This window comes from Epargyreus clarus, unplaced genomic scaffold (genome assembly GCF_041222505.1).
Source record: "Epargyreus clarus isolate Ecla_fem2 unplaced genomic scaffold, WU_Ecla_fem_2.2 ptg000007l, whole genome shotgun sequence".
In the NCBI taxonomy this organism is placed as follows: domain Eukaryota; kingdom Metazoa; phylum Arthropoda; class Insecta; order Lepidoptera; family Hesperiidae; genus Epargyreus; species Epargyreus clarus.
This window is the reverse complement of record NW_027332215.1, coordinates 13,007,462-13,027,121: the sequence shown is the minus strand read 5'-3', so window position 1 is coordinate 13,027,121 and position 19,660 is coordinate 13,007,462. Positions and strand designations below refer to the sequence as shown.

Below are 19,660 nucleotides of genomic sequence, written 5' to 3'. Positions count from 1 at the left end.
GCAATCAGTGGGTCCGCGGTCGAATCCCTTCCGTAACTTTGATGTTTTAAAGTTATGTGCGTATTAGGACTTAATTATAAATATAGTTGAAGAAAAACATCATAAGAAAACATAAAGGCTTGAGAGTTCCTAAAAAAAGTTCTTAATGTTGTTTAAAGTCTAGCAAGTATAACTTGACCAGCGCGGAGGGCTATGGTCAGATCCCTCTCACTCTTTCCAAATCACTCTCAAAGGAGATCCGTGTCCAGCAGTAGGACAGTAATGGTTGGCTACGACGACAAGTACATTCAAGTAAAGTTACAAAAGGACCGTTCACAGTACACACACGACCTCAGATGAAAATACATTTTAATATTACATTTAGATTAAAATCTGAACTCGGCTTAAATTTTACCGGTTTTAATCCGTATACTCGGAAATTCTGTTATAAACTAAATTAATATATCTAGTGAACTTACATTACACTCGGGTTTTCTTCAAATACGTACAGTAAATTCCTCTATTGAAACTACTATGTCTATTATGAATTCAATATATATTTTTTTATTTTAATGTAATTAGAGCTCAGTTAGCTTTTAAAGTTAAACCTTAAAATCTATTCACTCTTAATTGGATATAATTAACATTTGATATTCATCGTGAAAATAAGTTGGAAACATTCCAAAAAGGTTGACCTTCTTGTTTTAAAATGTTAAAAATGTTGAGTTATTTTTAACACCGAACTGAAGGAGTTGTGATCGCCGCAAATGAACGGTAATTACCGACCATTAAAGGAACAGACAAGTGGAAATGGTAAGGTGTAGATTAGTAGGGAAAACCATCTAGGCAATTAAACACTAAGAAATCAATAGTCGTATTTTACCCACTATTCAAGTCCTGCAGTAGAATTTGAAAGCACTTAACATCAAACTATTGAGCTGATATTTTGCATATTTGGTTTGGATGATAATGAATGAGGTCACTAAAGTTTAGTGACATTATTCCAAATCTAATATGGCGGACGCCGCACGATACTCGATTATATATGTACCAAATTAAATTATTTTCTACCAATTAATGCTACTACAAAGCTTGTTTTAAAAATATCTTTTAATATTTAATTTATTAGCACGAACTAACGTACTTATTATTGCTACGTCCCTGTGTTCTTTGGTCATGAGAATGAACAATAACCCAAACATGCCAGTTTCTAATATTATCGATTATTACTCATCCCCGTTCATAAATTACCGCAATGTAGACAAACGAATTCTGGGTATTAAATCTTATCTGGGAAGTTTATCTTAGCCGTCCTATCGCTCGTTCGGGCCGATATGACACAAAAAATGCAACTCCAAATAGGAAAGACAGGATTTGCCTTTTTATATATTTTAATTTTAATTTTTTCAAATTGTCATTTTATAAAGATTACTAGCTAACCCTGCAAACGTTGTGTTGTCATATAAATAAAAAATGTTAAGGGTGAACAACCCTTAGGGATACTTAGGGGTATGAAAAATAGATAGTAGCCGATTCTCAGACCTGCTGAATATGCATATATAAATTGGTGAAAATCGGTAAAGCCGTTTCGGAGGAGTACGGTATCTAACATTGTGACACGAGAATTTTATATATAAGATTATTATAATGTTGCCACACAATGTCCGCCATTTCTATAATAAACAAAATCATTGCTCACATTTCTTTGACTACACAGTACCTATAGAAACTTCGGAAAAGCAAAAAATATTGCCGCATTGAATTTTAAAATTCGTATTAAATCTATATTCTCGCACTTATCGGTTCTACGCTGACGCTACTATGCTCTCTACGGTGTGTATTCCATATAAAAAATGAAAGCGACCTTGCGTACATTTTTGGTTTGACATGTGCTGTATCTACCACAACCATCTATCTAGTGCGCGTCAAAGGGTTTATTAACGCCACAGCGCTATCGTCTGTGAGTATTTCATCAACCTGGACCATGTTTACTGGACGTCAATATTGGACGGGTGCACTGATCTGAACGTACAGAATTAATCATTCGTCTATGTGACACACGTACATGTAAATCTAGCTACTGTTGTATCTAAACAAAGCTACGTCTCGCCGCACCCGCATTCTACACACATGCTCCTCGCAGTTGAATTGCCAGAGATACTCCCATTAACTGATAACATCAAAATGCACTATTACGTGTAGTTTGCCTTTGGGGAATATACGAATGGCACTGTTTACTTTTCAGTCGATTAACTGATCTGCAGTAGTATTAAGCTCGGTTAGCATTGATATGGAATTTAATGTAACCTCAATATTAGCAATTAAACCATAAAGTGGAACCATGGAACGCTTAAATCGTAATAACCGTAATGCAATTCATGATGTTTAAAATATTAAACGGCAGTATTATTTGATGGATTAATCGCTTCGTGCTCTGGTTTGATACGTAAATGAAATTATCATAACGAAGCCACGTTCGTTATTAATCATGACATAAATATAAACGGGATATAGGTACAGGTATATTGGCTTAAAAACTGTTTTAAGTTAAGAAATGTCGGGTAACAGGTAGATGGCTGCCCAAACTTATAATAAACATCCAATTTAAAAAAGTTTGTTCTGGGAGAGACTACAAAAAAAACGTTAACGATCACATGCGGCGGACAACGGTTGCATATAATGAAGCTATAAAAATCGGAAGTCAGTTTTAAAATTCAGGTCAACCCGCTGCAAACAATGCTGCACATATTTAGTACATGTCACCAATGCATTGTATTATTGACTGTAGAGTATAGGTACCAGAACTTAAGTGACAGTTGATTTTATTATTCCTTTCCTATTATTATTCCTTCGTTTAATTGATTGTTATAATTATAACTCAGTATTATTGTATTGAAATTGTTGATAATAGTGTCTTGAAGATGAGCCTTGCGACGCCTTATCGTTTAAAACGGGATAAGTGCTTATCAATAATTATAATAAATTAATTCACTTGAATTTCGTTCAAATTTTAGTTAAGCATCAATACTTTGAACTGTGTATATGGTAATTATAAAAATATTCCTAATAATTTTTCTTTACATTAATGTCAATAAATTGGTCTCTGTAACTCTTTTATTGGAATGTATTTATGTCGTCACGATAACACTCGAAGAACTTGATTGATGAGCTATTTTTTATTAACTCCACATGTGCGAGGTATTGAAACCTTTTGAATGACACTGGTTTGTCATTATCATTGTCGTTTATTTTCTTTACATTAATACGTAGAACCCGAAGCTTGTGGTACACTTTTAAGTATTTATAACGGAAGAAGGGGAATGAAACTTATATCATTCAAAGGGTTCTGTGCCATAAAATGCACAAAAGAACATGTTTTGTGTATTCTGTGTACGTTGCCGTTACGGCCGGCAAAAAAGAATACACATACATATATGCATGGTTTCCCACCCTGAAAACGTTTTCCGCCGTTATTAATTCTCAATCTATTCAAATTTTGCTTGCCAAAGATCGAAATTCGACAATTTCTAGTATGCAAATAGTGTTATTAAATTGCAATTTGTAGTGTTCAGTAGATGTTGTTATTAATAACAAACATTAGTCAGATAATGAATCGGTTTTTTAAGCTGATAGCAATGATATTGTTATAATTTTTTTACTTTTCGTTCCCGTCTGCCAAATGTCATTGGTACAATGGTTAAAATGTTTATCAATGGGACAAACCACAATATAATTAAGTCTTGGAGATCTGTGGTCTGTCTCAAAGCAATTTTATACTAAATTCCAGGTATATTAAACGGAAAAGAAAATCATATATAATACAAATAAACAAGAAGGAACAAATTGCAATACTTCATAAATTACGAGTATGAGGTATAATTGTCGTCAGAATTTAACCAAAACTTTATTATGGATCATAATGATACCAATGCCAATACCAATGATATTTATATAAATATACACATAGTGCGTATACTTAAATACTATTAACCAACTTTTGGGACATGCGGATAAAATGTTATTAAAGTCATAAAACACGTAAGCAAATTTATTGCAGTAATTAGTAGTAATATCGCAGCGATATGCACAATTTTAGTATAATAACATCTTAGTTTCCTAACCTTGTTGTAACTTAGTGTAGTGATTTACAAATCGTGCAGATAACACCCGTGTGGCATGTGCAATTGAGCAGTTGACACGACGACCCAGCGAATGATATCGTCCCTCGTCGCGTTAGCCTACCACTTACAATATTCTAATTTAGGATACTTATCGTCTATAGTATCTATACTTTATTCCTTGTGTATATTAATTTATAGCTGGATAGCATCTGGGTTATAAAATTAATTCACAACATCAATCAATTTGCACATAAATATGGGTGTCAATTTTATGTACACGTTTGTAATATTTCTCCGTTTAAATTTTTTGCGTGTTTTGTTTTCAATGAAAAATAACTATTTTTTACTTGTGTGTTTTGTAATTGCAAAAAAAATCCAAATTAGTGAGGACATATTACAAGTATAATGTGTAATGTAACCAAAGTACACAAGTAACCAAAATTGGTTCCTTTTTTTAATTGTAATTTAAAAAGAACCACAGTAATCGCGGTTCTGTGTTCTAGTTTGAAAGATATGGTAGACATACTTATTTGAAGCGTCTCTACTAAGTCTTCAGGCATACAAGTATCAAGGAGTAGCGACGCCAGTCCTATTTAGCGCTGGTTCACTGCACACAATACACATTCAACTACTTACCATGACCCATTTAATAATATGAACCATGCTAAATACTATAAAGATTAGCAGGTGCTAATTATAAACATGGAAATGTATGCAAGCTGCGGAATTACGAGTACAAATTATATTTATTTGTTCACTCGACCTACTTGTGTACTACGAATTACCTACAGTGACTAATTAACTTTATACATTCAGTTTGCAACGTTCTGTAATCCTTCATCCTGTAGAAACCGTATTCGAGGCTTCGTCATATTACATTTTCTGTATGTATCATTTCAATAGTGGACGTGGTGCGTTCAAGTTTATTTAATACTAACCAATTGTTAATTTTGCAACATAACATATTCAAGGTAAGTCGTATTAAATGACTCAGTAAAATACGTTTCTGTATTAATCGAAATTAAATCAATTAAGCCTTTTTTGTTTGTTATTATTTTTACATAACTTGAAACTTTAATTAATGAGTGTTGCGTAATTAATATATTTACGTACCTATAAAGCAAATTTAGCATCCCAGGAATCAAAAAATTAAGATGATTGTTCGAATTGGATTATATAGACATTGAGGCAACTATAATTACACGTTGGCCTATATTTTGAAACAGGTCAGGAATCTTCACAACTCTTCATTAGGCGACTCCTTGCGTCTTGTTTATCGTGAAAAATGATCTTGTAATGGGAATGACCGCGCTACCAATGGACTTTTAGACTAAAGTTCACAAAACTAAATTGTAAGTACATCAGCGTTAAGCAAATCCCAATTAATGATTTATTGCGAATAGGGAATATTAATTAAGCGTAACGTGGAGCTCCGAGATTATTATTACAGGCATAGTGTTCATAATTTATTAAATAACTTAATTATTTATTATTTGATTCAACGGCAAAGGAAACTATTTTGGGATCACCTATCTGTTAGAATCTTCTTAACATCTAAAGTGTGCGATTCCTACCAGCTTTTTGGACTACGACCTCAAAAGTGACTAGCCTAGTGGTGAGATAGTAATAGGTTAAAGAAGCTATTGATAATTCCCCACGGAAAGTTCACTATATTTACCTTTTACTTCAAAAAATATTCAGCTTAATATAGTAGTCTAAACCGAACATAAAATGCCGACAAGTACCGGCGTAACACGTTTGAAGGTCTTCCGAAGTTTTTTTCAACTCTTGGGTATTTTATTTTATCAATAAGGAAGACATTAAAACAACCTTGATTAACTGAGAGACTCGAGTGTAATAATTATGTAAATGACGACTAGGAATACTAATTAGTAACAGTTAGAATGTTCCCCTTTTCGAGTTCTATTTAACTTGCAAAGTACATACATCGTTAACTTTGTAAGTATTTCTAATATATGTTAAATTGGAAGTAATTGTACATGTAAAGCTGGCACAGCTGCGGCACCTGTTGTCGAATTACAAAGAGTTTTAGCTGCGTCCATATTCCTAGAATATTAAAAAGGAGGTAAGCGACCAAGTTTTATGACTGAATAATACAGACGAAGAATTGTATTGAAATAATTGCAATATTCTTAAGGCTATATTAAATATAAATATTTTGATCTATCTTAAATATGTCTATCAAATTGTTTAAATACAACAGGTGTGTCTACACTCAGGTTCATATTTACAAGTACGTAATTTGCCTAAAATTAAGTTACTACTAAAATTTATATATAAAATTTATAAACTAAGCTAAAATTTAGGATGTGGTTGGTATAAATTGCTCTAAAGTTTTATGTTACTATCGCTGTTGTATAGTGGATTATAAATTTAGCTGTTAAGGGAAGAATACCTAAATGTTATTTATCTGCTGCTAAACTTTACAGTTTTCCGTTATTCTTTTTTCTTTTCTTATAGATTTGGTTCGCATTTTCTTAAAGTTCATTTACATGTACAGGCATAAAGCGTGTCAGACGTGTGCTGTGGCAGACTAAATAGTGTTGTTCTATATAATATGCATTAACGAATTTTAACCAACGTCACATACCTGCGCAGACTCAGGCCGTGGCTGTCGATATATTATGAAGAAAAAATATTTTTGTTTGCCATGGCTCGTCAGGTTGTACATAGCAAATGTTGAACATTAACTTCATTAATATTTTAAGATATTACTATTTTATTGATTTATTTCTTTAATTTCAAATCAGTCAAATACTTGTCTATTTACGTTACAAAAAATAACAAAAATGTGCTACTGGATGTTATAAGATGATTATGTAATGTAGGCGCATTACAATTACATACAACCTAGCGACTCCGAGAAAATTAATTATTACACGAGCTTTTGCAGTACCTAGCGATTTGAGACATTTCTATTTGAAACGATTGTATTTCATGTTCATTGGCTGAAATTCCTTTATGGCTTTAATTTATTGTTGTAATAACTTATCTTAATGTCTCCAGGATATGGGCGTGCGAGTTTCGCTTGACGTTTTCTGGTCTGTTTACTTGGTGTTACAAAAACGAAATTTATTAAATTAAAAATGAGAGAAAGTAATGATAGAGAGAAAAAACACCCTGAAACGTTGCATGCGTCCCTGGAATTGCGTGCATTCCCTGATTTCGGTGGATGCATAGCTCTGCGTCTAAATTTTGTGACACCTATCCATGTAAACTAGGACAATAAAATCTTATCTACTCTTAGATACAACGTTTCAAACACAATGGTTACACCCGATATATGCAAATAGGATATCTGGTTATTATGAGCGATTAAGCGTTGCATGATTTCATTTTAGGGTTTAATTGCCAATCAATATTCAATGTAATCTACCTTCAACTATAAATTCAATGGACTTGGGCTTTTAAGGCTCAATTGGCTTTTAGCCCTTTTTAAGACTCATGTGTAAGAGGCTCTTGAAGAAAATTTACGGTAGTACTATAATTAAAAGAATGGAATTTAATAAAATGTATTTTATTCATTCTCAGGTGATATCACACAGAAGGGCTATGAGAAAAAGCGCACGCGACTGCTGGCGCCGTTCGTGGCTCAACAACAACCGCAAGGTAAGTTTAATTAATATGTTTATTCATTAAATAATTGCAAAGTTCGCTGCTAACTCTATTGCCTGAACTAATCTTTAATAAGTTACCATTCATGACACGCAAGTACTGGCTTTGCTTCCAAATTCTAATTTCGTCGGACATATTTGGTGAAGTCACGTGTCAATCGAGAGGTCTCCAGTACTTACGAGTCCAAGGTCGCGACAAAAACGTCGCAGGGGTCAAGTGTCAATTGGCCGCAGTCGATGGTTGCTGGATCCAGTCGCGAAATCATCGAGACGTTTGCGCTCGCTAGCCACGAGTAGGTATGTCTCGATACCAAAACGAGGGTCAATCAGAGAGGCCATCTGAACATCTTCAATCTGGTCCGCAACTGTTCCATCTAATATCGCGAGTACAATGAACTCTAATAACATTGATATTTCGTTACTTTGCATTTAAATTTATCATAGAACACAATATCAGTTTATATCGGCCGAATCCCTCTACAGCCATTGAATGGATTCCGTAGTTGAAATGATTACAATAATGAGGTCGACCTTCATTTTGGCGCGTCATAAAAAATGAGCTGATCAAAAATAAACAAGTATAAAGCGATGTCCAGCGGCCATTGATTGCGGTTTAATTTATTTTGTATTGTACAAGGATTATTTTTCCCCGTCCTAGTTATGTATTTTATTATGGTTTTAGTTGGATACCCACACGCACGTCAACCACACTTTATCACCATGGTACTCTTACTGTCGTAACGGCACGTAATTATATTACACTAGATACATGGCACTATTAAAGTGAAACAGCTTTTTTGCTTGCGGTGCAACTTTATACCTATTCAACCGTACTTGTATTAAGACCTTGGCCCGAGGTGGAACGTGATGAGGTGTTTATGAAATGAAACGACGGTCGAAGCATGACCATGCGAGAGATGTTGATGTCCCATTTTTGTCTGTCATTTTCATGTGTCTAATGCATGAATACCTATCATAGCGATCACTAATGCCGTGTTAATATCCGTAAACCATGAATGATATCAAATATAACTTATACGTCCTATATTCATTCTATATTTCCTTGAGCTTGTGCTTCAATGAATACTTGGTTAACAAATATTGTGCCAGACGACTCTATCGATTAGTAAATAATAAAATATCGTATGTTTACAAACAGCGTTCCGTTCTAAATAACGTTGATTGTCAGTCAAGTGCAATGAAGACGAATTTGAGCCGAATTATTGTGGAAACGTAGACGATTAATGCAAACGAAGCTCGAGAGGTAATTAGAGACTAATTACTAGTGAAATCGTTTCGCGGTAGAAGTAGCTAAATGGTAAACGGATGCAACGGCAAGTGAAGTGCGTCGGTCAGATCGCGGACAGCTGAGTGGCGACCGCGCTCGCGAGGAGCCCGCCGCGGGATCGTGTTGCGAGTACGAGTACCTACGTAACACCGTTGGTCTTGTTTGTATCATGTCGCCTTCCTACTGTAGTCAATATACGACTGTATAATGTAATTGTAACAGAACTTGTTATTTATAGACAATCGGTCTGACATTATGATTCAATAATAAATTGGTTATTTCAACTCATTTTGTATTTTACTTGACTATATTTGGGTAAAGTAAACAAAATCTGTATCTGGCTTTCAAACAGCAGTTAAAATGGCGCCCGTTAGCTTTTTGCTGAGTTTGCATTTTTACGTATTACGTACACTAAACGAAAATATTGCAATGTTTGTATAAAAGAGTCTATACATTGAAAACACAAAGTGTGTCATTAAAAATATCGCTTCCGCTCTTGTCACAGACCGCGATCAGATCAGTCTTGCTCATCGTTTCGGAACGGTACTCACGTTAGATTTTTTTCATAATGTCGATCATTACGCATATATATATTGTTATCTGACACCGTGATTTTAGATAACGCTTTGATTTGAAAATATTTAAAACGTTTAATTTTTATAACAAGAAATACTGAGTCTTGCAAAGGTACAATGTAAGTTTAAGTTAGTTAGTTAGCAACGACATACAAAGCTGAAATATATGACAAACGTAGTCGACAAGTCCCGCCGGAGCAGAACTACTTTGTCTCGTGCTTGTTAGTAGGCGTTCTATTCGCCGTCTCCCACGTGAACACAGTTGCAACTTTGCAAACTAATCTCAACTAAAGATATAACTTTCATCGTAGTTAAAATACTCAAGTTTAACAATTAGCGCTCAGAGACTTGCATTTTCTCTCAATCATGGCTGCTGTCATTGTCAGATATAACTAGCTTCCGTCTACGATTTCTTTTGCGGTCGTTATATGACCAGTTTTTTTTATACAAATGTATAAAAAAACATAATAATACTTAGATATGCCATATTTCATAGTGATTGGCCAAACTGTGTTTTGCTTTTAATACTTTCATATACCAACAAAATTCATCTTTATATACAGCCTATAACAGAGAAATAAATTTGTTACATACAATTTCAAATCCTTTTTCCTTGTAAAATCACTTGAACGATCTTAGCATCTGTGTTCACGCCTATGTCGCTCCACATCTACGGATGAACCGGCTCCCTTCAAGAGCGTTCAATTACCCCTATCGTCTTAGGTACGGTGTTTTCGACGTCTGGCATCTCTGTCCATCGGCCGTCCTTTTCGAACGTCAAGTACCTACCGCAATAGCCGCGTCTAACAACAATTTAATGCAGCTCAAGAGACGGCCAACGACGTTTTATCTAAACGTATACTGTAACTTGATTTACAGAAATGAGAGCGATAAATGTTAGCTATCTTGAAATATGGCAGACTATAGCGATGCAATATTTATTGTCCCGCAGAGGAGACAGTGGTATCGATCGATGGTTCTCGTGACGGCAGGCTCCAGGTCGACCGTTTTCGGGCCTGCATTGCGCCACCTGATAACGTCCTCACCTCGGCCCTTATCAACTGCGGAGGTCAATGATCTCTCGTGATAACCCGCTCGCAACGTTACACTCCACCGAAAGGTGTTTCAAATTGCGGCTATTCAAACGTTTGTTGATTGGAGTTCTTTGTTTGCTGTACATAATACACTTTATTCGTCCCTCGGTTTTTGTATAAAAACGCTCAAGTGATCAAAATTGTGACTATACAAATTTAAACACTACACTTTCTCTTTTTTTTTGTTACAATGTGTTTTTATTTGCTTTTTATTTACCTTATTTAAGATGGACATTTGACCCGTACAATTTACATTGAAGAATTAATGTGTTTTAAGAAATATTAAACGTGAGTATGTTTATTAGACGGTAACATAGGTGAAGTAATTAAATAGACTCCTAATAGATAACAATATTTCATACTAGTAAACTACAATGCACACATTACATTTTTAGCCTTATCAGCTAAAAATGTAATGTGTGCATTTTAGTTTACTTTGAACTTCATTATAAATTTAATAACATATCGTTAATCAACAATAACACCATATTTTGTAAACGGAGGTTTTGTTTTGTAAACAGCGTCTTGTGATATAGAAAGAATTTTATAAACTTGGTGTCACATCAGTTCTTTATGACTGAAGTTACGAAAAATAGTACGTCTTTCATTAGGAGTCTATTTGTTAGTTCGTTTATGAAGGGTGGTAGTAGCGTACAGTCGGCGTGTGTTGTGCAGCAGGCATCCAGCTCCCGCGGGGGCCGCGCGGCGACGGCGCCGTCAGCCGTCAACACACGAGAAACCGCCGGACCCACCGTCGCGTCACCCACAATGAGAAGCGATACCACTCAGGTATCAGAGGACTATGTGATCGGTAGCCGCCACTTACACTTGCACACGAATATCACACACCGCTCATACGAGACACACTCGTAAAACTAACTATGTTGGTTAAATATTTTATTACTGTAAGGAAGACGTTTCGAAGTGAAATGAAGAACGCGACGCAATTTGTGCATTTAATGAGAAGGAAGTTAGTAGGTACTCGTAGGTACTTCCATAATTTTATGACACCGCCGTACTTATTTTGGCCTTTAACAACAGTGTAGCGCAGTTATATAATAAAGTTACTTAGATTTTTGATTAGTTTAGCTCTTAAAGGTAGGTACATACATATTTTGATAGCAACATATCAACATAAACATGATATAAAATTATTTTCTCTTCAGAATGTTTGCGAAAATTGTTTTAAATGAGTCCTGAAGCTTGAATAAGATACTAGAAGTTTTACTCAAATTTTATAAAACCGAAAAGTGCCCTATAAACTCCATGTAATTATACAATTTCGCGCCGAAATGCTAGCCGCCATTATATTTGACTCGTGATGTCATTGCGTTAGTAAACATTGTACAAACGCACAGCACCCTAAATTTCTTTTGTTTACTATCTAACTACGTCACTTCGTCATCAAAATAGCGATATTGAGGAACAAAGTAGAAAGTGAATTTTATAAATTTAATTAATGTTATAATTATATATACTGAATTGTTATGATTGGAAACATTTCCTATTACTTTTTACGTAAATCTATAATAAAGAAGTACTTTTGAATTTTTAACACGGTACGTATTACTCTACAGTGGCCACTTAAAGCGAAGTTTGCTCGTTTCGTACTTGGATCACATAAAAAAATACTTGCTTTGTCTATTAATAATGGCTTCTGGCATGGCGGCCGTGTTTTCTGAAACAGTAGGGAGCGAGAAGTGTCCACTTCCTTTGACAGTTCCGATAAGGAAATCTGTTTAGAATTCTAAGCGAGCGAATACGCTTCAGCTGTTCATTGTTTTCACAATATTTACGCCTACGATTTACACCTTACTTTTCTATGGGTGATAAAGTCTGGCCGTTAAATTGATTGCCTATTTATAGGTACTATGGAGGGAAATAATAGGGTTAGATATACTATAATATGAAACAACGAAATGGTCTTATTTTAGGGTCGTCTATCCTTTTTGACCTTGCATAATGATTATTCGACGTTCCCATAGGATTTTACGAATTGTTAATAAAAGGAAATGATCATTAACTTAATAGCATAATAGTATCCTAAGTTAAGGTTTTGAAATGGTTGCTAATTTTAAAGTTTTTAGGGTTCCGTATGTACCCAAAGGGTAAAAACGGAACCTTATTACTAAGACTTCGCTGTCTGTCCGTATGTCACTGGGCTCTATCTCTGAAAACGTAATAGGTAGACACTTGAATTTTTTACAGAGGATGCATAATGGTGGCTGCTATAACAACAGATACTAAAAATTTAAAAAGTTGAAAATAAATGGGGGTCGCCATACAAGAAACCGCGGTTACTCGACGTTTCTCGCTTTATCTATTGAACCGTAATAGGTAGAAAATTCGAATTTTCACAATGGAGATATTTAATTCAATGACAGCTGTAACAACAAATACAAAATATAAAAAAATATGATAATGTCGGTGATACGGAACCCTCCGCGTACGAGTTCGACTTGCACTTGGCCAATTTTATTTGGTATTGGCATTTGGCAAATTTTGTGTGAGCCGAATTATAGACTAAAACGTTATAAACGTAGCTCCAGTGCGTAAGACGCCGCCGGCGTTACTAGTCTGTTGCGCGGTCGGCATTTCTATAAAAAGAATACGACTGTTTGTTGTGATAGCTGAGTGCTCCTGTATATAGCTGTAATGCATATTATACTATTACGTTGTACAACATCAATATTTCACTACTCACGAGGACGTTAAAGCTTCAGAAAGTTGAGTTGTTAACGTGATTGTGCGTGGAAATAACATATTAAGACCGCATTGTAACTTACTTTCTGCCTGATGCCTATCAAGGTTAACGAAGTAAGCAAATCGATATTATTCACGAAATTAGTGTTTTAACTTCTACGTTAAGTTAGATTACGTTACATTATATCCGATATACTACAGTCATTAAAATATTTCTCCAAATATTTCTGTTTTCCAGTTCAATAACATGCTTGCCAAAAGTGAAAAATAATATTTGCAAAACAAGCTATATAAAGACTGAATTGAAATAAGACGACGTATGCACTAAAAACGACTCTTAAAATACAACAGGTCCATAAGAAATTTACCAGTACATGCGTTTATTAAGTGAATATGTAATGAACCAAATAAAACGTTATAATACTCTGCATGTTTGAAAATTGTAGACATAGGACTGATGCGTCTATTCAAATAGCGATTTTGCTGGCGACATGTGAATAAGCTGCTTCATTCGCGTTTTAAAGTTTAAATACACTTTGTAAAAACTATCTCAATGTCTTTTTTCTTAAAATAAAAGTAGTATAACCCTCAGATGAATGTCCCGTCAAAATCGGCCTAGCCATTTCGGAAATTTGCTGGAACAAACAAACGGACACACAAAAATTTAGATTTTTATACAAGCCTTATTTAATATCATATGCAATTAGTAGAATGCTGTTATTTTGACATTGAAAACAGACCCTTTCAATTTAATTTATTTCATCTATGAAATACCAGTAGCAACAATAGATCTTATAGTATACTTACAAAAGTTGGGAGTGTGAGTTCCAGAGTTACATTTTGCGTGGTCTTTGTTAAATCGAAACTGGATCAGGATCGGGATCAGGTTTATAGTTCCTCTTGAACAATGCAATAGATAGTGGGTAGTGTACGTCTCAACGACATAAAATGAAAGCCATTGTTACTGATCCTTTTTGTTGTGGAACATCCATCCATGAGTAGACACGGATGAGTAAATCGACTCCTTTGACATTAAATCTATGAACACCATTAGATGCAAAGTGTAGCGCGAGTAGTCCCACGGATATAGTCTCACCCGATTTAAAAAGTTAGACTTCGAGCGGTCGGTGGTTGTATGACTTATATACGTGACCACTAGTAGTAAAAGTGGTTAAACGACAATTAATCCAAAAGTATTCAGTGTAGAAATGTTGTAAATGATATACTTTCTTAGACATATAGTCCAAAACTTTAGAAAATCAAAAATTTGAAATTGATATTTCCAAAATGGTCCACTTGTAGGCATGCAAACGATGTATGCCCTTTCATGCGCGCTTTCGTTCTTCGGAGAACCCTATAAGAAGTTGGTCCCGATTATTATCTTTGGACTGCAACTGTAAAACTTCTCAAATGCCTTATGTTTAAAAACTTTTGACATGGGTTGCCAACTTCATCCCTTAATCAACCCGCATTGTAGCAGTGTGATGAAGTACTCTGCAATCTTCCACCAATTAGCGAGAGATCCGCACATCAATAAGACAAGATGGTTGCTCCCAGATCCAAAGTCTCCTTATAGCCACCAACACTATAATTATAATATTTTAAACGCCTTACAAAGGGACATTGTTAGGGACAATGCCTCCTGATTGCGTGCTGCCGAAAAAACTATTCATAAATATTAATAACTCGTGTGATCCGAAACAGAGCGAAGGTGTGTTTAGAAACACAAAAGTATATCACTGATTACAATTTAACCGAGTTGTGGGAGCAGGTACCCCATGAATCCAGTGAGACACAAAAGTTATATGCGTATTAAAAAATATCTCGCTATAATAGTGAGAATATCCACACGCCTGAGAGTTATTTAAAAAGTTCTCAAAAGTGTGAGATGTCCGATTATACGTATTCAAGAGATTTCGATTGGACAGATTTCAGATGTCAAACTTAGTATGATTTTAAATAGAAAGTCAAGAAATTTCGAGTAGTGCCATTCTCAAAGTCTAGAATCCGGAATTGCTTATTTATACACATCGTTCCTATGTATGCAGGTACAGGTACACAGAGTATACAGGTTATTTTTATTTTACACGAAAAAGTAGTCCGGACGTCTGGGTCACTACTTTCGTAGATATTCTCCTTACAATCTCATGTTAGGTATACCTAACGGGTAGACGAGGAAGTTTGTATCGAAGTAAAAGGTGACTGAAGGTGACATCTTCACCTTTTAATGTTTGATTGCACTATTAAAGACTACTAGTCTTTACTTATGGAAAGGTGACGCGGTCGTGCGCCGCTGTACTTACATTGCGATCCCATACGAGCCATGTTGTTTTATTTGCTATTTTGTATGTCAGTAGAACGTTGTGGAACACACCTGCGACTGTTTTGATATATATCGAAAAAAAAACGTGAGTAAGTATTTAAGCAAGGAAGTTATACTTCAGTGGTGTATTTAAAAAAATGGGCGTGTATAGGTATATCTGTTTACGTACAAATGAAACTAATACTAAACAAAAAATATTACATAATGAAAAGTACGCACCATATCGTGTCATATCATTTCATATTGTATCTAAAAATAAAATATTGAAAATTACTTTGTTGGTAGATAGCGTTTTCTGCAGAACTTTCGATATTTACTAGCGAACTTTATGGTGTTAAATTAATATGTCGGACTTATTTTCCCAAGCGCCTCAAAGGAAATATAACATCAAATATACAGAGTCGGTAAATAGTCGAACAGCTCGTATGTCTACCAGCATGTTTAATTTGGCCCCATTACATTTTCGAGCTCTACCCCGAAATTGGTTGCTGCGTTCACGTGCGTTTACTCAACGGTTCGTGGAAATGCTTTTGTTTATTTTTATGATTCGCGCCAATATAGCGCAAGTGGCTTTAAATTTCGGTGTTAATTGTGTCGCTATTAATTTAATCTGCCGCTGCCCGCGCGAGGTGTTCAGACACTTCAATAATGTTGGTAAAACAATTTTACTATATTTTGCATAATGACGTCTTTTGTTCTCATCTTTTTTGACACATTGTTGGATGATGTTTGGATTAATTTATAATAGATGTTAAAAAGTGCAAGGATTTTTGGTGTTCACTTATTCAAAATTCAATTTTCATAGTGAAAATCCATTTTATATCTATGTATACGGTTACAAAACCACATACATACAACAAAGGGCATCCCGTCGCACATCAGACTGGATTTTACGTCATAACATGTTTATCGAGATTGAAATTGCACCTTTCCAAAACATATTAATTATTTTGCAATGCATTGACAGGTCAGTAATGAGTTTGGTTCAGCGGTGGCTAGAGGGGTGACATTTAATATTCGCAACGTTCCCTTATAAATTAATTTAACCGCCGTGTGTTTGTGTTTGTGACTTTATATATAGGTAGCTAATGCACCGATGCGGTTACGCCCGTCTAAGCGGAAAAGGATATATGCGGGCGTACAGCGGTTTGCTTTTAAACCTCACATTAAATATTCAGCCAATAATACCCGGGTATTGTAGGAGTCGGAAAATTTGCTATTCAGCAGAAAGTTCTGCAAGTAGGAATTAGATAAACAAAGTGAAATAAACCTCATTTAGACATATATTTGTGGCCACAGTTACAGTTAGCAAAAAGTCATTGCATGGCGCTGTCTGTCTGTGTCTAAATTATTTTATACTATCTTTTACCTGCAGCTTTGCTCGACGTTAGTGGTAAACGACAATGGTTATTTTTATCTAACCCTTGGGACCATTTTTTGGTTTAAAAATTAACCTGACAAAGTGTGTACACAATTTTATGGCAATTTGTGATATAGTTAAGACGTAAAGGCGTAGCAATCAAGTAAACTCACATGCGCATCTATAATGTTAGTTATATTATTATAATATTAGTTCTTTGTATACAATTGATGTTCTTTAAGAGCTAACTTAATTAACATCTATCTAAATTCAGTAACATATTGAAAATACGCAAGTTCTGTTCAGTAACATAATATAAAACATAAATAAAAAATACTAACAAGTCATAAGAAGAACAACTTCAAAAAATATCAATAATTGTTTATATACTTATTGGTACATGGCCAAACATGTGAAAGGCACTTATACCATCGAACCGTTACGGTAACATACAATACGTGCACAATGTATTTGCGAGATAGCAAATCAAATAGTTTATACAAACTCATATGGGGTTTCCTGTTTGTGACGTAACGATAGGTGCCTATCAAAATTGTGTAGTTTTGCAACGAATGCGCTGTTTCCCACGAATGAAATGTGTGTATTTACGAATATGCCAACGGAGTGAAATAACATTGGCTTTTATAATTTAGTTCTCGGAAAAGTATCATTTTAATTTGTAGTTAAAGAAAAGCTTTGTTTATAAATATTTGTTTTAAGTGTTTCAAAGGAAAAGCCCTGTAAGATATATCGGAATTGAATGAATAGATTAAGAGTTGTTGAGCCATTTCATTTTCAATTGTGTGCGTGCAATTTAGTGTGTAATCATAACAGATGTCTGTTAAATCACGTGACTAATTGAGTGCTTAACGTTTAATTGATTTGATATAACGTACACATTGTTTGACATGTCCCCACTACATAATAATTAATCAGAACGAGAGCAGTTAGCGTTAGTGTTAGTGTAACTTTAAAATGTGAATGGCATAACAAATGATTTTCACGCTTAACTCTTTTGAAAGATCTAGAGATTGAGGCATCAAAAGTGATGTTTCTTTAGTTGTAGTGTTCAGTTGTATTCAGTCGGGTGTGCATAGTGCATACAAACTATTTCTAAAAGATATAGTTGTGGCGATGGTGCAATTAATTGATTTAAATCACGGAGTTAATTTTAAAGTGTGATGTATATTTTCTATATGCGTAAAGCGGGATTTGACGGTGTGACTATAAAGATGTGAATATAATGAAAAGCTCTATTTTATGTAAAGTTGGAGTAAGTAATAAAGTATAATTTTCGACTTACAAAGTTGACGTTAAAATTGATTTATTTGTATAGTTAACTAAAAAGTCAACTAAATAAATATGTTACATATAAAAATATCGCCCGCATTTAACACGGCTATAATTATGACCTTTGCCGTTTGACTCCGACAAACCGTAACAACGTGCGCGCTGTGGCGTGAAACTGTGAAACGCATGTGTCTTGCAATAAATGTGGCGGGAATTGATCTCGCTGAGCTTACAATCCATTGGGCAGGCGTGACGTCACAGTAGCTCGGCAAATTTAAAGTGCACTGAAGTGTCATACTAAAGGATCATTGATCCGAGATCTCCCGGACGGGGTTACATTTTATACACTTACGTTGAATCCTATGAAAGTGTGTTGTTGATAAATAGATAAATTGCGCATGAACTAGAGTGTCTATGTTATCTTGGTATTGAAGTGAGTAGGTAAAATCGAAAGTTGGATGCGAATCTAAATGATATATAAATAGTACCTATTGAAAAATCGTATTCTATTTTTAAAATGTTGCCAAAAAGTAAACTGAGAATCACTTTTGTGTGCAATAAACTATGTCACGGTCGTCGTAAACAAGCAAGCAGCGTAACAAGCGGCAACTCCGCTGATTACTGCCTCATCATATTGACGATATGATATTGATAGCAACATCTGAAATGATTGTGTCAACTGATTTGAGTAAACACTCTAGCCCTCGCACTACAGCGAGTAGAAACACTTATGTTGGATATTTCAGTTGCACAATCTAATTTACACCTATTGATAAGAAAATGCGATACGGAACTATTACTATCTTAAGACTGAAGTTCTAATAGTTCTGTAATGAACTACAACAGTTTATATCGAATATTATAACTTTAAGGCGCAATTTTGATATCATACAAATAACACCAATACATGCACACTCCACACGACCTACATACACAAAAAGTGGCTGCTACCGATCTAACAGGTCCCTCTCAACCTTGTATACGATTGAATCACGTAGTTATACTGTATACTTTTTTCATTTTATACCTTTTGTAGTTAAGCGTTAATATTTTTTCTGTTTTTGTTACACTTGTTCATTCTAGCATGACTTTTGGATGTATTGATTATAGTTGGTTTGTATTTTTCAATTTTACACAACAGCGTAGCCTTCGATCTGCAGTGACGTCAAATTTCGTAGTAGTTGAAGCTTTGTACAAGTTCCATTTTATGGAAATGCTTATTATTATTATTTTGCACAATTATGAGTAGTATGTTTTGTATGTGGTAGGTAGAGGCACGCTGTTTTGCACCT

At 34.8% G+C, this 19,660-nt stretch overlaps 1 protein-coding gene across 5 annotated transcripts in view; it reads left to right on the top strand.

Moving 5' to 3' along the window:
* Positions 1-19,660, top strand: part of DIP2 (disco-interacting protein 2) — an 86,482-nt gene that overhangs the window by 17,285 nt on the left and 49,537 nt on the right. For 3 of the 5 annotated variants that reach the window (XM_073074711.1, XM_073074710.1, XM_073074708.1), the window contains exon 2: positions 7,653-7,730. In XM_073074711.1, coding sequence (XP_072930812.1) covers positions 7,653-7,730 — 78 coding nt within the window. Of the gene's footprint in view, positions 1-7,652; positions 7,731-11,367; positions 11,482-19,660 lie in introns of all 5 variants that reach the window. The other 2 variants (XM_073074709.1, XM_073074706.1) reach the window with 2 other exon arrangements.